An 18,787-nucleotide genomic window follows, 5' to 3' on the forward strand; every position below is an offset into this window, starting at 1 on the left:
AGCAGGCCACAGTTGCTCTTTCTTCATCAGAAGCAGAATATCAGGGCATGGCAGCAGCAGTTCAGGAAGCACTCTACCTGAAACAACTTCTAGAGGATTTTGGCATCCAACAGAAACGTCCAATAGCAATTGGAGAAGACAACCAAAGTTGTATCAGACTCTGCCAAAACCCAGTCATGCACAAAAGGAGCAAGCACATCGAAACAAAGTTTCACTTCATCCGGGACAAAACGGAGGATGGGACTATTTCAATTCATTACGTTCCTACAGACAAAATGGCAGCGGACATCTTCACAAAGTCCTTACCCGTTTCGAAAGTGGAAACATTCAGAGCAGTTTTGATGGGAACAGACTCTACGCAATCAGCTCAAGTCTGAGTGGGGGTGTTAGAATTTCGATCAAACTATAGTCTTAAACTTAGTGAGAATTAGAAAGAAAGTTTGACTTACCAGATTAGAAAGACAAGCAATTTGATTTTGATCAAAGAAATTATATAAATGAATCGTCAAGAAATGGTGCTGAGAATCAATATTCGGTTCAAATTGGTGAATCTAGATAACTATTATTAGAGTTAGATTAATTGATGTAAAATCTTCCCAGCATGTATTAAATGACGATGATATCTCCGGAAGTGTGAATGAATTCTTAGAAAAGTGCAAATGCATTCCATTTATGGTTCCCTTTGCGACTGATTTGCAGAAGCAAACCATATTGGGTAACCTTTGCGACCCCCACTATAAATCACGGTGCTAAGATTAGTTTTGTATCTTGACTTTTTCACACTGATAATGGGTATATATACAGCTGATTTTTGAGTCCTTTTTCATCCCCAAATTCAAATCACCATCTTGATCTAATAATCAGATCTCTCCTGTAAATCTCTAAATTCTACTGTAAAATATCATTTTGTTATTCTCTCATTTTTGAGAAATTAATTCTTTAACTTAGTTAAAAACGGTTTTTATTCCGCTTGCGAAAGTCCATAACCCAACATCCAATTATTGTTCAGGAAACATTTTGCGTAACTCATCGTGGCACAACCTGAATGATAATTTACAATTATTGATGTGAATGTGAACAAACCTTTAGAAGCTGTTTTGAATGAGTCAATCGCCACTTGTATAGAAGGAAACTTCTCATCAAATGACTCTTTTATCAACATACTCTCCAGTCTCAAATCGTAGCTGAAACCAAGCATTCTAAGATCCAATTTCTTTTCCTTCAGTTTCCTAAAAGACTTATCGTCTGCTCTGTGTGTTCTGTTTTTAGAAACCCGTGATGCTATGTGGTTCCTCTGCTTTCTTGATCTGATGGGTCTGTCCCATTAACGCCTCCCCCCTCCCCACTAAAATGTAGCCCCCATTATGGTATAATTACCACGATTGAGGAAGGGGGATACCTTATATGACCACTAAGCTGGGGGAGGGGTGGGGGGTTATAAAGGGAAAGACCCGATCCGATAGTGAATTAATATGTATAGTAGCTTAATATGCAGTGCAACTAAATTTTATAACCAGCCATAAATACAAAATTCAGCAAAACATAAATAAATACTCGGAGAAAGAGAAAAACTGTTTCATTGGTCAAATTTTTTTTAACTTACTGTGGTAAGCTGATGAGCAGTTTTAGAAATCTCTCCGCCTCGTCTAGTTTGGCCTTTTCTCCAGTGTAGCCACGCAGAAGCTCCAGCTAAAATGAACACACTTAGGGTAAACAAAACACACTTACGGTGAAGTGAAGTAACTCTGATTTGAGGAATCATCGCAGTTTTTGAGAGCATAATTGTTCAAAAACTTTTTACTAAATTTTGCTGAAAAAGATCTAACTTAACTAACGAAATGATTATCTAAACTTCAAACCAAAATAGTTACTTTAATTTAAGCGCTATACTTTAAACGCAAAAGAATAGAACTAATGTCAAAATGACATATTTTTCCAAAAATCCGATAGAAACCATGATAAAGTTTTTCAAAAATTAAAACGAAAATTGACATCAACACGCGATGACTCAACAAAATCAAGCAAAATAAAAATTAGGTAAACATATATCAAAAAGTTTTGATTTATATAAAACATTAAACCCGTATACTAGCACACGAAATACTTAATGACACATACTTAAACTCTGCTTTATTTTTTATATGTAAAGCTGAAGCCTAACCAAATAAAATCTTCGAGAAGGCAACAGCTGTCCTTTGAACTTGCTGTCCTTTGAAAAAGATACTTGCGAACACGACAGAAGATTCATCTCTGTGAATGATGAAAAGATTTTTGGGTCATATCAGCTATCTCATGGCATTAAAATAGAATAAAATTCAAAAAAATTTGAATGATGGAACCGAGAAACGCCCCATGTCGCTAATAAGGGCTTCCCACTATTTAGTCTTTAGAATCTGCCGCTTTTAAAATGTGTTGATTTTTTTGAAATAATTTTTTAAAAAAGTTTTTTCTAATTGTTTCGGGTCAAGCTAAACAACTATTCAAGATAATCACCAAAGAAAATCAGATGTTGCAAGTGCATTTCTTATGGAATGACATTATCTGACAAACAAGTCAGTTTTAAAATTTTAGCCTGAAGGTGAAGAAAAAAACTTTATCAATGTTGCGAATGCTAATATTCGTTGTTCATCAATTGAATTTCGGAATATCATTTTTAGTTCATTTTTGAAGCCTGCTTTTCTATTTTTGATGAGCTTCAAATTATTTATCTCGTTATGCTTAAATGCTATTATATTTCATTATTTTTATTTAACTGAAGAAAAGCAATCCTCTTCAAATTTAATAATAAAATAATAATAACAGTAATAACATTAATTAAAACAAAAATAATAATAATAATAAAAATAATAATAATAATAAAAACAGTAATAATAATAATAATAATAATAACAATAACAATAATAATAATAAAAAAACAAATAAAAAATAATTTTAATAATATTATTAATTTTAATATTAATGAATTTCACTAAACTTGGTTTCACCAAGCTTAGTAGGTCCCTAGCGGGGCTTCAAATTGGTTTCCTTCAAACATTGTCCATACATATGGGTGCGATTTGTAATTAAAATTCTTCTTACCAAATCTAATAGATATTCTTTGACTTCTCTATTGGATTTGGGAGGACTTGAGTACGGGTTATAGTTAGGAAAACCACGCGTCAGTGACATCAAACTGTTGAAATTTGTAAACCGGTACAAAAAACTAAATCGGCAACGCTGGTGATTACACTTAGTTGAGTACAAAAATATTTTTTTGTTTGATCGTGTTTTCGGATGTCCATTCTTTATTTGCCAATATTGCTCTGTCTGAAGAGGAAATTTTCTTGTCAAAATTCTATTTAAAACTAAGAGATTCAAAAAGGCAAAGTGATATGTCATCGGAGGTAAATTCACTGATCGAAAACAATCATTGTATTCCTTTTCAGAAAATTGACTGTATGATTGTTTCCATTTTAAACTCTTTCTCTGAAGCCTTTTCATTTACCTGAAGATAGTTTTACTGGCATGCCAAACATTTGATCCGTAAAACAAGATTGATATTATGTAAGTTTCGACAAGATTGCATATGACTGACAACTTTGAACTGATTTGACCTTGAACTGACAACTTTGACTGATTTCACTTGGAACTGTTCATCTTAGATAAGCAAGCCTCTGATTGGTTTTTTGTAGAACAAAACTTAAATAATAATCCCATATTAAGTTTTCTGAAAAATAGTCCCAGGTCTTTGAAGTGTCTTTCCTGTGAGATGGTTCCATTGCTGGAAAGACGCAAAATTTGTTTGTGTTGACTTTTACGTAAGGAAAATTGCACGTTTTTAAACTTATCGAAATTGAAATTTAACCAATTCTCCTTGCTCCAAACTATAGCATTTTCAATATCTTTTTCCCGCTGCATTTTTTGTCTACACTGCTGACAATTTTCGTGTCATCCGCGTTTAAATAGCACTCATTGACAATTTCTTCGGGTAGGTCGTTTATATAGTGTCGTAGTTTTTTTTTGGCTTAAACATAAAGGAGTTTAAGAACAAAGTCTGCTCATAAGGAAAATTAACTTTTCATCAGTTCATCATTTTTGATGCTCTCTTCTGTGTTGTTTGTGCTCTATATCGGTTTCTTATATAACATTTATTTGGACCCAGTTGCCTTCAAATTTTCGTCTTGCAAGATCCTCAGCCAAAAAGTCAGATCTTGGAGACAAGACAAAATCTTGAAAACTCGTGCAATAAAATCATTCCATTCACAGGATCTTGTAAAAAAAACTTCAGCTCAAAAATAAAAGCCCATGTCAATATGCTCGAGTGTGATCTACTTTTGACCAGTTGTTTATTTTTTAAATAATTTTCTGCAATTAGACTAAGAATTATAACTAATAACGCTGAATTTTTATAACTTTTAAAGCAAAGTTCTAAAAAGCTAAAGATACAAACTATTAAAAGCACAAAATTATAGTTTTCAGTGACTTTATCACATAGTGCAGTCTCTCTTTTAAAACTATAATGATAAATTGTAATTTTGTATATCGCGAAACAACTGAGGCGGAAACATTAGTGGTTTCCAGTTAGCTGTCTGAACTTCTATTGCTTGTTAATAACTTTTAAATGTGTTTTTGTTTCAACTTATCTCTCGGATCAACATTTGCGAAATTTTCAGCGCAAATATGAAAGATAATACCCAATGAATAATAATGATATTCAGTAATATTGAGTTTTCTTCATATATAGGAGGGCAAAACTTTCTATCTCACAATTATTTTTTTAAGACTTTCTCCAAAAACAACAATATGAAATAATATTTTAAGGTCGTTTAAATTACGTCTGCTGTCTTTGATATGAATTTGCATTTTTTTTTCGATTATCAATTTTTCAATTGTCTGGGTGGTTAAGTTTTAACTCATGAAGCTTTTTATTTGATATTGGTCGTATATAGATTGTTATAACTGTTTCAAAATTTGGTTAGAAGTAATGTAGTACCTCTTTTGAGTTGGGTAATATCTTCTGCAGTTGCTTCAGTCTTTCCACTCCAATTCCCCCACTGTCAGCCCTTCTTATCTTCCCCAGAATCTCACCATGTGAGCTGAAATACAAAATGAAACTCACATCAAGAAATTGTAATTTTTGCAACAAATTTCAACGGATGCTGTTACCGCATTGATCTTGTATAAAGATACGCTTTAAAACAAATTTCATCGATTCATTTACCATATTTAAAAAAAAAATCAGTTCTCTCGCACTATATACCCTCACATCACGATATTTACGGGTTGAGGACTTAACGCGCCGTAAATTTTTAGTTGAATTATCCAGAAAACGTCATTTTAAAAAGTCATTTTCCATAATTTTCATTAAAAAGATTTAAAATATTGTAAACCTAAATCTATCAGTATCGTCAACGTGGTTTTTTTCTGGGTTAACTATCGCACTCTCTTGCCTAAAATTTTGCTAATACAATAAATTGCTCTAATGTAGAAATAATTTCAAAGGAGACTAGAGAGCGTAAAGACATGAATAAATATAAAAACATAGAACATGCAATTAACAGTTCATTTTTTTAAAAAAAACTTGATTTACTATGATTTTGTAAATCATGCCAAGGTGTTCAGCACGACCAAGCTATAGCGTGTCCCATAAAGTTGAAATAAGCGAACGTTTCAAAAGCCACAGGTTAGAGTTCAAAGGTCAAAGTTCAAATTTAAAATATGTAGGAAAAATCGATGAATGAAAACTTAATTGAGAAAACGTTGATATTCAAATGAGCACATTGATGCTCAATTGCACGTTCTTGGCGTTTTACGAACGTTCGATTATTGCAACTTTATGGGACAGACTATAAGTCAAAACTTTTCCCTATATTGAAAAAAATTTTGAAAAAAAATTTGAAACTGACCATCTGAATTGTTTGATTAGTACATTGATAGCGAGTGCTCGTCTTTCGTCCAATAACCGAATCTTTCCACCTGCAGTGTTGCTGTCCTTTCTACTCCGAATGCTCTCTCCATCTCCATCTCTCTCATCCTCTCCTCTGTTCTCTCCCACACTCTCACCATCTAGTCGCTGCTTGAAGTACTCTGAAAACCGTGTCACCCTACTATAACCCCCTATCATTTCACCCCGATTTATTCACCCCTCTAACTTTTAACCCCTCTATCATTCAACACCTGTATAATTTCAGGCCGATTTTAATTTGTTATATAATTGGAGTATTAAATTAGATAAGGGGTTAACTTACGCGATGGAGTTAACTTATTAGATGTGGGGTTTAACAAAAATTTGTTGAACCAAAAATTTTGTTTACGAGTGGAAAAAGAAAGAGTTCAAAAATGAGCTCTTTTTTCAGGATTCCACTTCTTTTCACTCGGATTGATTTATCCCGTATATCACAATTATGATATGCTGGGTTAAATCAACCGGCGTGAAAAGATGTAGAATCCTGAAAAAAACCTCATTTTGCAACTTTTTTTCTTTTTCCAATTGTAAACAAAATTTTTGGTCAGCAAATTTTGTTTCGGAAGTTTTTGTTGTCGCAGAAAATGAAAATAAAAACAGAATCTTGTTCATCCACTCCATTTAGGTGAGTCAAGCCCAACATTGTCTGACAATATTGATCAAGATTAATATTTTTGACAGCTGGCAATTAAAAATCTCCACAATGGGGATTTTGAATAACTAGTCACTGTTTGAAGTACTCTGAGAAGCTTGAAACTGCTTGCTTTTCCCCCCGTGAACAAAATTTTTGTTTTCATTTTGTTTCAAAACTGGGTAAATAATAATTGGAATTTTGTTGCTACATTGTTGTTGAACCACTCCAAATTGATTTTAAAGTTGGCAAGTTTATTTAAGCCCAGCTTTTTCTTCAGTCAATGCTTCGTGATGTTTTTTTGCGGAGAGATACACTATGGTACCAAAAAACTACGTAGAGTTTGCAAAATGTGCTCATTAAGCCCTACTTTTGCTCCAAATGTTTGGTTTGCAGTAAGGAATATTTCATCATTTTCGTTGTTTACTCAGAAAACATGGTTAAGTTGCTTTGTTCTTTGACTGTTTGTTACCACTGTTACACAGACAAAAAAACAAAAGCGTGAAACCGAGATCTAGTTAACAACATGCATACAAACAGTAACAAGAAAGAAACATGCTCGTAGCATCTCCAAGGAAGGAATTGTGCGAGTTCTTCAAAAAAAGGAATAAGATTTCTTGACAAAAACAACAAATACGAGTTCAGAAAGCGATCACTTATGCTTCGGTCTATCAATACAGTCAGATAGGTAGAAACTGGCTGTTAGATGTTCAAACAAGCTAAAAGTACTAGTTTAGTTAAAAAATTTTGAAAAGTTACGATGCAAAATAGGATTTTGAAGGCCTTATGCTTATACGGCATGATCCTCCAGTGCAAAAGATTGTCCTCATTTTCTTCAAAGAAGAGGAGCAAGAGGTACTGGGATGGTCATTAAATGCTCCCAATCTGAATACAATTGACAATTGATGGACAATTCTGAAGAAAAAATTGCGGAAAAAAAAGTTTGCTGGAAAATTTGGAAGAGAATGTGCCAAACATTTGACTCAGATGTTGTTCAAAACTTAAATGAAAACTATACCAAACCATCTACAAGATTTTATAGAAGCTAAAAGAGTGATGCCTCGGTACGAGAGAAATGACTTACTGATTTGTTTACGGACCCGTTATTTTCGTATTATTTGACGGTTACGGCGCTTTTAATAATTTTTTAGATGTTCGTAGTTTTTTTGGTGAGAAATTGAGACTAACTGTGTTTTTACAAAATTCAGAGATAGCGTTATTTCTAATTATAGGACAATTTCAGACATATTTTTTCTAATACCAATAATCTATCAAAACGGATGGAGTTACTCATTGAAATGCGCACAAGTGTTTTTATGTCATTGTTTTAACTATAAATGAAGTCTCCTTTTTTAAAAAACAATTTCCGTGTCAACTATTCAGACTTAAAAAAAGTAAACAATTGAAATGAAATTTTTTTTTTCAAGCAGAAAGTTATGTGCCAATTTGATCTTGAACCAAAAATTCAGCAAATATTGCGTCATTGTTTGAAATAAAAGACAAACTATTTTAATGTTTACTGCTAACTCTTCAAACTTTCCATAAGCTCTAAATTTCAATATTACTCAGAGTTGCTTGTTTGGCAGTTTGAACTGTTTTTTGATACAAAAATACCTTCTTGTGATTGAATCTACTGAACAGTTTAAAACAAATCTTTGGAAACAAATCTGGAAATTATATCCGCCCTTTCTTTTAGCTGTTACTTCTCAAAAACTTGGCACTGAATCGCTGAATAACTAATGGCGAAAATGAAAGTCACCAACTATCTTTATCACAAACGGCAGCTGCTAATCTTCTACGGGACTCAAAAAGAGGTTTCTTGAACTTTATTATAAATTATTATTCTCATTTCAACTATTAGAGAAAGCAAATTTGGAAAACTTTTGGTATTTCTTCTGCTATAAATTACCGCTAGCAGTGTTCAGCTGCTTAGTGATCTGAATGGCAGGAATTGTGATCACGTAGAATTTACTAACAGGACCAAAACTGTTGCAGTGATACCATTACAAGGTGGCTCGGTAATACGAGTCCGCAAAAAACGTTTCATCGCCGCTCAACCACATCTTTCACTTAATTGTCCGCCAAATGACGAAGAGATATAAAATTTTCAAAAATCACTTACTGTTTAGCATTAATTGGTATATCCATTTGAAAAACCGCTTTAAGCACTAACCGATAAAGAAATGAAACAATAATCTATTAGAGAGCTGACGATAACTGACAGTATGTAGAGTCAGAGACGAGACAAAAAACAGAATCAAATAAAACAACAAGCAATACTTCCGAACAGAACTCAATATCTATCCATTTAAAAAAATTTAATGAAAAAGTCAAAATAGCATCAGATTAAAAGTAACCTACACCAAAGACAAGAAACCAATTAGCTATCCACCGAAATCATTCGATGGGATATTTACAATTACATGAAAAATTCACTGAAAGCTGTCATTTTCTAGAATGTCATACGACTTCAGAAAGAAAAAAAAGGCGAAAATCGAGAAGTCACAAAAAAACAACTTAAGCGATATCGGTGTCCGACATATCATATCTGGGTCAATACGTCAATAAACATTTAATAAAGATTGCTTATGTGATTCCGGCCGCAGCTAATTTTTAAAGATAATTGTGCAAGAGTAGAGTAAAATGTAATAAACGGCCAAAAGTCTCGACAATTCAGTTTTTTTTAATATCATTTTAATCATTTTTTTAATATCATTTTTTTACATATTTTAACCAAGAATAGTGTCGCTTACCTTCAATAGTAGCAAAATCAATAGCACCATTTTCATCTGAGTCAACGTCACTACTGCTCATCTTATTCAAAACTTGTCTCCACAAATTATTCTCACTCCTCATTATAGACTGTCTGGGAAGTTTCTGCCAATTGACCGTTCGCAATTTTGCACCTGGTTTTGGAATTCTCGGCAGATTCAAGTCAAATCCAAAGTCGTCCGCGGAATTTTCGCCAGGTGTGTGATCTGACATTGCAAAATTAGCCGCTTGTGATTGCAATATAGTCGTTAGACTTGTTTGGTTCGGGGTAGAATTTCCGCCATTCAATCGTTGTCTTTCGTCTGTAGAATCTTCATTTTTCTCGTTTTTGCGCAGATTCAGTGCTAATTTTTCGCCATTGAAAGACGGGTGTTTTGTTGTTATTGTTGTTGTTTTGTCGTTTTCCTCTTTTTCTGTATCAGTTTTTCTGTGATTTTTATTACTTTCCGCGCAAGATTGCAAATCGGTTTGGCGTGCTATGGTTCCTGACATTGATTGATTGCAATGACAGGTACAGTTACAGCATGATGAGTTCAGACCACTATTGGGATGCAGGAAATGATGGGGGGTAATTAGTGGGGGTACGATTCCTTGTTGAAGTAGTTGGAGGTGGTGGGTTGAGTTAATTGAGTCGTAATCAGAGGGGTCGTTTGTAACTGAATGAGCCCCGAATAGTCCGGAAGTGGTGTAAATTAGATCACGTGATGGTATGATGTCTGATTGGGTGTTTGTGTCGATGCTTTCACGTGTTGCTATCGCCCTGAAATGAACTTAATTATGTAATTAGTGTGATATTTTCAACAGTCATATAGTTATTTTTGAAAATGTGCTCTAAATTTAAGTGCTTAATACCTTTTCGGCATGATAGCTCCAATTTTGAGCGTTAAAGGACCCCCACAATAGCTAATTTCAATAAGAGCTGAAACTATATAGCAGAAATAGCATTCCAAATATTATATTAATGGGCGCTATAAAGTGTAATATTGCCGAGAGATTCATCATTTTGACGTTTTTGCTGGTTTGAGGCTGTACTCATTAAAGTTATGTATAACACAGAATCTTCCAACATACATCTCACGATTCTCAAAAACTCTGCTTTGAAATTTGATGAAAAGCTCTTTTGACTATCAGTTCTGCGAAACTCATTATGAAGCATTTTCTTCCGGAGCATTCTTGAGTGCAAATTTTCTGAAACCTCATTCACAAACCTTTATTTTAAGAACCTCTGTGAAACAATGTATTGACAATTATTTCGCAATACAAAACCAAATGTCGCAGAGCTTTAAAGCTAAAAAAGCAAAAAAGCAATCTAGTTTAAAAAACTCAGACAGTAATTTGCAAAAAGAACTGTGATCAATTTACATGCAGAACATGGCAAATAATTAAATGACTGGACAACTTATTGATCAGAATAACAACACAACGAGAAACCTATAAATAAAACTCATTTCCTTACTCGTTTAAAAATGCAAAACTATTGTAATTTTTACAAAAATGTTTGAATAAAGATCAAGTTGAAAAATTTTCCAAAAAGATGCTGCCGAAAAACTAAAAATCATCACAATTTTTGAATGAAAGTTAGTACAGATAAAGAATATGTCCAGATTACGTTTTGTCTTTTTGGAAAAATGTTAAGTGTTTTTCATCCGAACAATTATCAACGTCGCGTGATTTAACTCAAGCATTTTTTTCAATGTTTACCTGACAAACAAAAGAATTACAAAAAAATTTATTATGGGACATTTTTCTGAATGAAATTATGGCGTTTTTTGTACATGAGTTAACTCAAAATGCCGTTTTTTTTAAACTAGATGGTTGAATCAATATGGATCGATTGGAGAAATCAAGATTTGAAATCCATCAACTTCAGCTGAATAATCTCCTTCAATAATCGAAAATGCAATTATAATTTTATTCCTATACTTTTTCAATCAGAATGAAACAGTCTGCGTGTGACACACAAGACTTCATTGCATACAAGAATGGTTTTCTCATAAAGGTAAAGAAAACAGATAATAGAAGAACAAAAAAAATTTCTACAGAGAATGGCCTTCTGCTTATTCTCTAGAAAAACTGTTTCCTACATTTTTTGTACATCACTACAAGCAATAGTTTCTCAATTGGAAACAGCTTTGCAACTTTGCAACAGCTAAAAGCAGATAAATTGACAGTAGAATTTTTGAAGAGTAAAAAGTAGGTAAATTGATATTTTTAGCCTTTGATAAATAGGGAACGTTGAATTCCAGTCATGCTTAAGTGTCCGCAAAATTTCTCAAATATATTTAAAAAAGAAAACTGTCGAATAATTTCCTATAATATTTGAAAAAGTAATTAAATGTTGATCCTATACTTTTTCAATCTGAATGAAACAGTACGTGACACAGATGAACCAATTGCATACAGGAATGGTTTTTTCATAAGCCAGAGAAAACAGATAATAGAAGAACAAAAAATTTGTTAACAGAACTGCAGTCTTAATCGGAAACCAGTTTGCAATTTTGCAACAGCTAAAAGCAGATAAATTTACTGCAAGGCGATACATAGTATTCAAACTTTTGAAAAGTTAAAAAATTAGTTTAACGTATATTTTTAGCTTTTGATAAAATTTAGCTCCTGTTTTTGAATCTTTCAATTCATAGTTTTGTAATCTTAAAAATCAGCCGATTTAAAACCTACTTAATATCTAAAACAGGTAATTAAATGAAAAGAAAGAACCCGCAAGAAATAAAAACAAACTGTTATTCTATTTGTTTTCTTATCTCTTGAATACTTGTGTTTAAAGAAGTACAATTTTTGCTTAGTTTTTTGACAGAAAATTTTAAAAATACTATCAGTTAAATAAAAGTCATATATTCAATATAAATGAAATGATATATTGGACAAAATATTTGAAAAGAATTCCATGTTTTACGAAAATGAGCTTGAATATGCATTTTTCCAATAAAAATCAAAAGTAGCCTCTAATTGCTGTGAAATTATTTTTCTTACGATGCGTAGTCCAAAAGTAAAGAATTTGACCACAGGACAATAAGCAAGCCTTGCACCTATTTTCCCATATTTTGAAAAGAAATGTTGGTATTAAATACGTGTTTTCGTTTGGATTGTTCTAATCGTTGAAGTTTAAAGTTGTTGCTTGTTTTAATTTCAATTTGAGTTTAAAAAAGGTTTTCATTTCACCAGGTTTTAAAACAGCATTTTTGTCTTGACAAATTTTTTTTTAACATAGGACGCTATTTTTTTCACAATAACAAGAATCAAAATCATGTATGGATAAAATAATTACTAAACTGAGATTAGATTATTTTCAAACTAACAAAAACAATAAAACACTGGTTTTGCCACCAACAAAAAATATCCAATTCCTCAATGAAGCGGGATTGTTGAAGTTGAAGACTACGAGGGGGAGACAAAAAACGTGTGTTGATCTTTTAGTCAACTCTCTTTGCGACGATAGTTTTTTTTTAAAAAAACGCCAACATGTGGTTTATTAGACTACTGTTCCCCGCTATGCTTCAATTAGGAGATTTACACACACACACACCTACACACACGCACACACACACACACACACACACACAAACACACACACACATAGAGAGAGAGAGAGAGAGAGAGAGAGAGTGGCGGAAAAGTTGTCTAATCTCAATGAAGTTTCGCCGCGGTCTCAGATTTTTGCAGTATTCACCGGGCGCTGACAAAATATTTCAGCGGTAACTTACGCAACGAGTTGATTAATATTGTGAAGTTTATGAATATTACCGCACTGTTGTTATTTCCATAGAGAAGTTATCAAAATCCGAGTTGAGTCCGAGAAATTGAATAACTTCAAGAGGGCGATAAAAATTGTGTGGTAATGTTTTTAATCAACTCCCATAGCGATTACAACAGTTGCATAACTTTATCGCACTGTTGTCGTGATTAGAGTAAGGGTTTATCACACTCTTTTGTTGCCATTGTTGATATAGCAACAGTGGCGATTAAAGCGTGTGATAAGCTCTTAGTTTAATGAAAAGGCAAATTTCGTATTGTTAATTGGGCGTTATTGTGTTATTTCACCGGTGAGTTACTCAACTTTTGTTATCGGAACGAGAGTTGATTAACGAATATTACCACACGCTTGTTATTGCAACCGAGAAGTTATCAAACTCTGAGGCGAAGCCGAGGTATTATGATAACTTCGAGGGCGATAACAACCGTATGGTAATTTTTTTTAATCAACACATGTTGTGATTATGTTTGTTTTTAGACTACAAGTTTATCAAACATTAGAAAACGAGTTTATCACAACTCTTTTATCGCCATTGTTTACTAAGTAACAGTGGCGATAAAAGAGTGTGATAAACTGGTAGTCTAATGCTGAAGTGTTTTTCCAGTGTTGATCGGTCATTAAATATTATTACACTGGCAGTTTATTTAACTGCCTTTATCGCAACAGGTGTTGATTAAAACTCTGAAGCTTAATAAACTTATACAATTGCCCTTTTACTTTTAAACTAACCGTTTAGAGACAAACTCCATTTGGTCAAGAAGAACTTCCAATTTCGTCGAATTCTCTCTCAACTCAGACATCGACTGTGACGTCACCACGTCTGACCTTTTGACCTTGTCTGCCTCCTTGCGACCCGAAACGTCACTCAGCGTGACCTTGGATGACCTCTGACCTTGACTGGTGTTTTGCTGTGCTTGGAACAAGTTTTGTATAACGTGCAGTAACTTCATTTTGGAAAATGCTGACCTGTTTTTCTCGTCTGAAGAGACATTTTGTGACGCAAACTGAAAAAAAGGAAAATATGAAAATCTGAGAGGATATAAATGAAGCAAAAATGAAGGATAAATAGTTATAAATTAATAAGCAGACTAATAACTCAAGAGGAACGCCATTAGATGGATAAATAATTCACGCGGCTCATTTTTGTTCACGTCCATAAATATCTTTTCAACCAGCAGCTAGAAAATGTCAGTATTGAAATGAAAATAACAAAATAAAACAACAAAATCACGGATGTGAAACCGCATTTTTTACCATCTCGTAAACAAAACTGTCACGCAAGCTTCAAAATGAGTACTAACAATGTCTTTAAGTTATGCATATTGTTTATGTTTACAACGCTTATTATAGAGCAAAAACAAGGAAAAATATACGGAACAACAAATAATTGAATTGCTTAGCGGGATAAAAAGAATTTTCCATTGACAAATTGAATGTGAGTATATGTATGCGAATGGACTGGAAAAAATTAGCTAAGCTGAATGTGTTGGTATGGATATCATTATTATTCCTTACCAAATCGATCCATGGTTGAATTTCTTTGATCCTTTGAAGTGTTTCCTCTCAGTTCCGCCTTTTTGCTAACTCAAAAGCAAAAGTGATATCTTATCGAGTCTTTTGAACTACTTTCACCGTTTTTGAGCAATAAATAGGCGGAGTTGTAATAAATAGACTAATTAATGTTTGTTATAAATGAACAGATGAAAGTATAATTTGGTGTTTAATAAAAATGGCGGTGGCGTGTGGTAATATGGCAACAATAATTTTTGAGTTTTCTATAAAATTTTCAAATTAACCCTTTTTAAGCCAATTTTTTGAAGAAATTTTTAATTATTTAGAAATCAGTCCGAAATGCAATTTGATGTTTAAAAATGGGCTCCATTGATTGTTTCTGAAAACGATTTTTCAAATGGGTTTTTTATATTTTTTTAAATCAAAATATCAAAATAACAGCTCACCTATTTTTGCCAAGTTAAGAATTTTTTTGAGAAAGCGCATGGAAAAATCAATGCAAAATTCTCGATAGTTTGGACTAGCGTATTTTAAAATAAACCAACTAAACCATAAAAATTCCCAAAAACTCTTAAAAACCCGCCCACTCTTAATAAATTAGGTTTTGCTATAAGGGATTTAGAGCAGAATTTAAGAGGCTTTAAGAAGTCATTAACTGTACTGAATTTTATAAGTGGCTCTATTATCCTGAAAAAAAATGGGAAATTCGTTCGAAAACCTGAAAATTACGGGCTCTGTCATAGTAATAACCGTTTATAACTTGCAAAGCCCGAACAAATCGCCAAAACCCTAGTTGCTGAAGCAAACAAATTGTAAAATAAGCCAGAACATGTTTCAGAAGGCTTTAAGAAGTATTAGAAATAACAAAAATTAGATTTAAAAGGTGATAAAATTTGAGAAGCAATCGAATTTGTATTGACAGTCAAAATTTGGTTGGTGAAGTCAATAGAACAACTTTCATTTTGAATTGAAACCTAATCAGTCGTAATTTCCCAGTAAATCCCGGGAACGGGCTCATAAATTTCCACCGAATAGATTTATGGTCTGGTGAAAATCCCAAATTCTTCCTTTAGATTTCCACAAAAGCAGCAAAAGACGGGATTTAGACATTCGATGTCAATTAGTGAAAGTTATAACCAGCGAGTTATTACAAAATTGGATCTTACCTGCATTTTATCCTTGCTTTCTGCCTGGTTAGTACTAGTTATAAAAGATTTTCTGCTTCGGTAAAATAGGCTGATTAAGAAAGCATGCTCTCTGAAGGCATTTTCACGTGAATGGTTACACTAATAAAACGAATTCTACAAAAAAGCAGACTTTTGGGTGAAAATGTATGGCTTAATTTTGAAAATAAAAACAACTTGCTCAATTTCAAAGTTATTTTCTCACAAATGATCGCACTATTTCCCAAATTAGGGAGTAAATTGGTGAACAAAATGGGTTTAAAATGGGGGAATTTTGGGTAAATAATTAAACTTTTCCTCGCTTTGTGTTTGTGTCTCGGTTTATTTGTTAGTTGAGAAATAGCCAAGAGGGAAAATTTGGAGGAATAAAATAACATAGTTGAGATTTGATTGCCTGAAGTTGTTTACTTGCAGAAGAGTTGAAGAATCTGGGGAATAAATTTAAGTTCCACTCCTATTTTCAGACATGGTTAACTATTTCTTCAGGACAATAAATAATCGACAACAACTTTGACATTTCAGATCGAAATTTCCAACTTGCGAACTTAATTTAACCGTTCAGTGATATCACCAACAGTCTGTAACCGAAACTTGAATCAAAAATCGTACTCACATAACCAAATTGCAGAAATAATAACATTTTGCCTGAAAACATTTCCACAAAGTTTAGAGAATATTCAGTGAAATTTAAATTAAGTTGACTATAGCTTAGTTTAAGTATGTAACAACAGTATATTAATGTTCCGACCCCACATAGTGGGGCGAGGGACAATATGCTCTACTGGTTTTTTCTCCAGTGAATTTTGGCTGACAGATATATTTGACATAGAAAGACACGAATGGCATCATTGAAAAGCCCATGGAAATTAAAAAGAATTCGTAGTTTTCGATGAGTTATCCAGACATAAAAGTCTCGTTAACTTGGCAATTTTACCGCAATTTGTTCACTTTTATCGTAGTTTTTCACCAAGATTCGATATTTTTGATATTTCAAAAGTAATGTGTTTTTAGTCTTACTGAGATTTAAACAATCGAAAAATCTTGATAATATTGTAAAGCCATTTTTTGAGATCTTCACGCTTTTAAATTCAATTGGAGGCCAAATTGAAGCAGTGAGTTTGGTATTGCTTAAATATTCGAGGATCAAAATGAAGTGGTAGTTTCGCGTTGTTGTTTTGGAAATTCTTTTGGAATTAAAAAAAAATGTTCTTTTTGCACTTTGATAGCTGTTTTCTTTGTTTTTGTGCGTGATCTTCTGAAAGTGTTTTTAAAGCTTATGTAATTGTTCTAATGCTGCGTGAAATCTAATGATTGAATAGATTAAAGGACATCCAATAAGTTTTATGATGTTGCTATTTTATGTTTCAATGGAATTTTTGCGATTTTTTATTTTACTACTTTTTTGCCTAAGTTTTGCCTATATTTAATACTCTAAGAGATCTAATTTTCAAAACTTGATTCAGGGAAGAGGACAACTGGGTTTTCTAAGAAGACTAAAGAGTGCAATACCAGCACTATCGTCAAATTTTTATGTTGTTTTTATGTCTTTGAATTGATTTTTTGTGAGCGTTTTATTAAAATTCTGGGATCTATTTTTATTTGTTTCTATTCTCGGATTCTCATCATTAAATATTTTTAAAGAGAAGCACTGCTGGCCTTCTTAATTCAGGGTATTTCTGTATTAATTGAGGCAAATATATTTTTCTTTCGATGAACATTAAATCGTTTTTCTGAAAAAAAAACTATAGGAGTTTTGATTTTAGATTTTTTATTCATTTTTTAACTTGGATTTTCATTAATGGCAACTCCAAGCATCTTTCAATTACTAGCTGTCTAGAAACTGCCGTTTTTATTAAAAACAATTAATATTGGTCTTTCAATGTATATAATAATGATATAGGTTTTTTAAACCTAATATCTTTTGCTCCTTGCCGAAATTTGGGCTTTTTTGGGCTTTTTCTTCTTATGGATCTCATTTTTTATTTTGCTTGTATCTTTTTGCAATCAAATATTTGCCTCATTACTAGCTGGGTCATCGGATCAAGAGTTGCTCTTTCTCCTGAACTCCAACGTTCTGCTGCTTAACCTTTTTGTTTTTGGTTTCATTTTTCACCACATGTTGTTTGTCCCACGGTCTGATAAATTTTTCGTGTGAACTTATTAACTCTTATTTGAGACTGGAAAATCTAAAACTAAATAGGAGTCATTTGGGTTTGTGCATGAATGTTGATTTGAAAATTGCACAAAAGTTAATTCGAAATCTCGTGTTCGTTTTAATTTTGTTTTTTTTTTGTTTTGGTTTGGATGTTTTTCCATTAAAATTTTAAATATGCCACTCAGCTCATGTGACAGAAAATTTTTTTGTGACAGAAAAATACCCAAACTGGTTTTAACAATACAGGTTTATTGCCTTTCAAATGTCCACATGTTTGTCTTAATTAGAAAATAAATCAATTTTATTTTACAAGCACATGTTCGTCCTAATTAGGATATGCATTAATTTTAACTTACAAAGCATTATTTGACCATCATTGTTTTCAACTTTTTCTTCCTTGCTTGCTTTTGAAGATATTAAAGCCAAGAAATAGAATGGTCGCGGTACGAAAATTATCTGCGGAAGCAAATCAACAAGCCTCCTTCTGTACTGAAATACCTAGGTGCTTTATAATAGATTTTAATTGGTTAAGACTAATCTAAATAAAAAATTCCAAGTAAAACAATGAATCGAGGTGAAAAAAAGATCTGAACAAAAACTAACAAACTTGGACTTTGACACGTGCATATGGCTGTACTCTTTCAGTTTAAACAAGTTAAACAAGAACAGAGAAAATTTTACAAATAATATTTGAACGCTCAAATCAACCCTCATTCCTTTTGAAAACCTGTGCCTGTTATCTTATCACTAGGGGTTTGGTTTATCGAATTAGCAGTGTGTTGGTGTGTTGGGACTAAAGTACACTCGGGCAAAGCATTTC

At 32.8% G+C, this 18,787-nt stretch overlaps 1 protein-coding gene across 2 annotated transcripts; it reads right to left on the reverse strand.

Annotated features, from left to right (window-relative positions):
* Positions 1-903: 903 nt before the first annotated feature.
* LOC142355433 (uncharacterized) lies at positions 904-16,395 on the reverse strand. Of its 2 annotated transcripts, none has more exons than XM_075407613.1 (7): positions 15,795-16,395; positions 13,846-14,120; positions 9,329-10,107; positions 5,886-6,066; positions 4,973-5,075; positions 1,604-1,689; positions 904-1,184 (listed from the first exon to the last, which is right to left on the reverse strand). In XM_075407613.1, the coding sequence occupies exons 1-7, from the start codon at positions 15,798-15,800 to the stop codon at positions 962-964; spliced, it is 1,653 nt and encodes a 550-aa protein (XP_075263728.1). In that variant the 5' UTR covers positions 15,801-16,395; the 3' UTR covers positions 904-961. The 2 variants fall into 2 exon arrangements, with proteins under 2 accessions (XP_075263728.1, XP_075263729.1); XM_075407614.1 differs by lacking the exon at positions 15,795-16,395 and adding an exon at positions 14,632-15,008 and having other exon boundaries at positions 905-1,184.
* Between the last annotated feature and the right edge of the window lie 2,392 nt (positions 16,396-18,787).

The sequence above is a fragment of the Convolutriloba macropyga genome, unplaced genomic scaffold (genome assembly GCF_964194025.1).
Source record: "Convolutriloba macropyga unplaced genomic scaffold, txConMacr16.3 SCAFFOLD_1401, whole genome shotgun sequence".
Classification (NCBI taxonomy): Eukaryota; Metazoa; Xenacoelomorpha; order Acoela; family Convolutidae; genus Convolutriloba; species Convolutriloba macropyga.

What these genes read in the sequence shown, in the direction of transcription:
- LOC142355433 (XM_075407613.1), bottom strand. An exon ending in TGATTTTGCTACTATTGAAG is followed by an intron (nt 6,067 to 9,328) that starts GTAAGCGACACT and finishes CACGGTTTTCAG; the next exon opens with AGTACTTCAAGCAGCGACTA. An exon ending in TATTACCCAACTCAAAAGAG is followed by an intron (nt 1,690 to 4,972) that starts GTACTACATTAC and finishes TGTTCATTTTAG; the next exon opens with CTGGAGCTTCTGCGTGGCTA.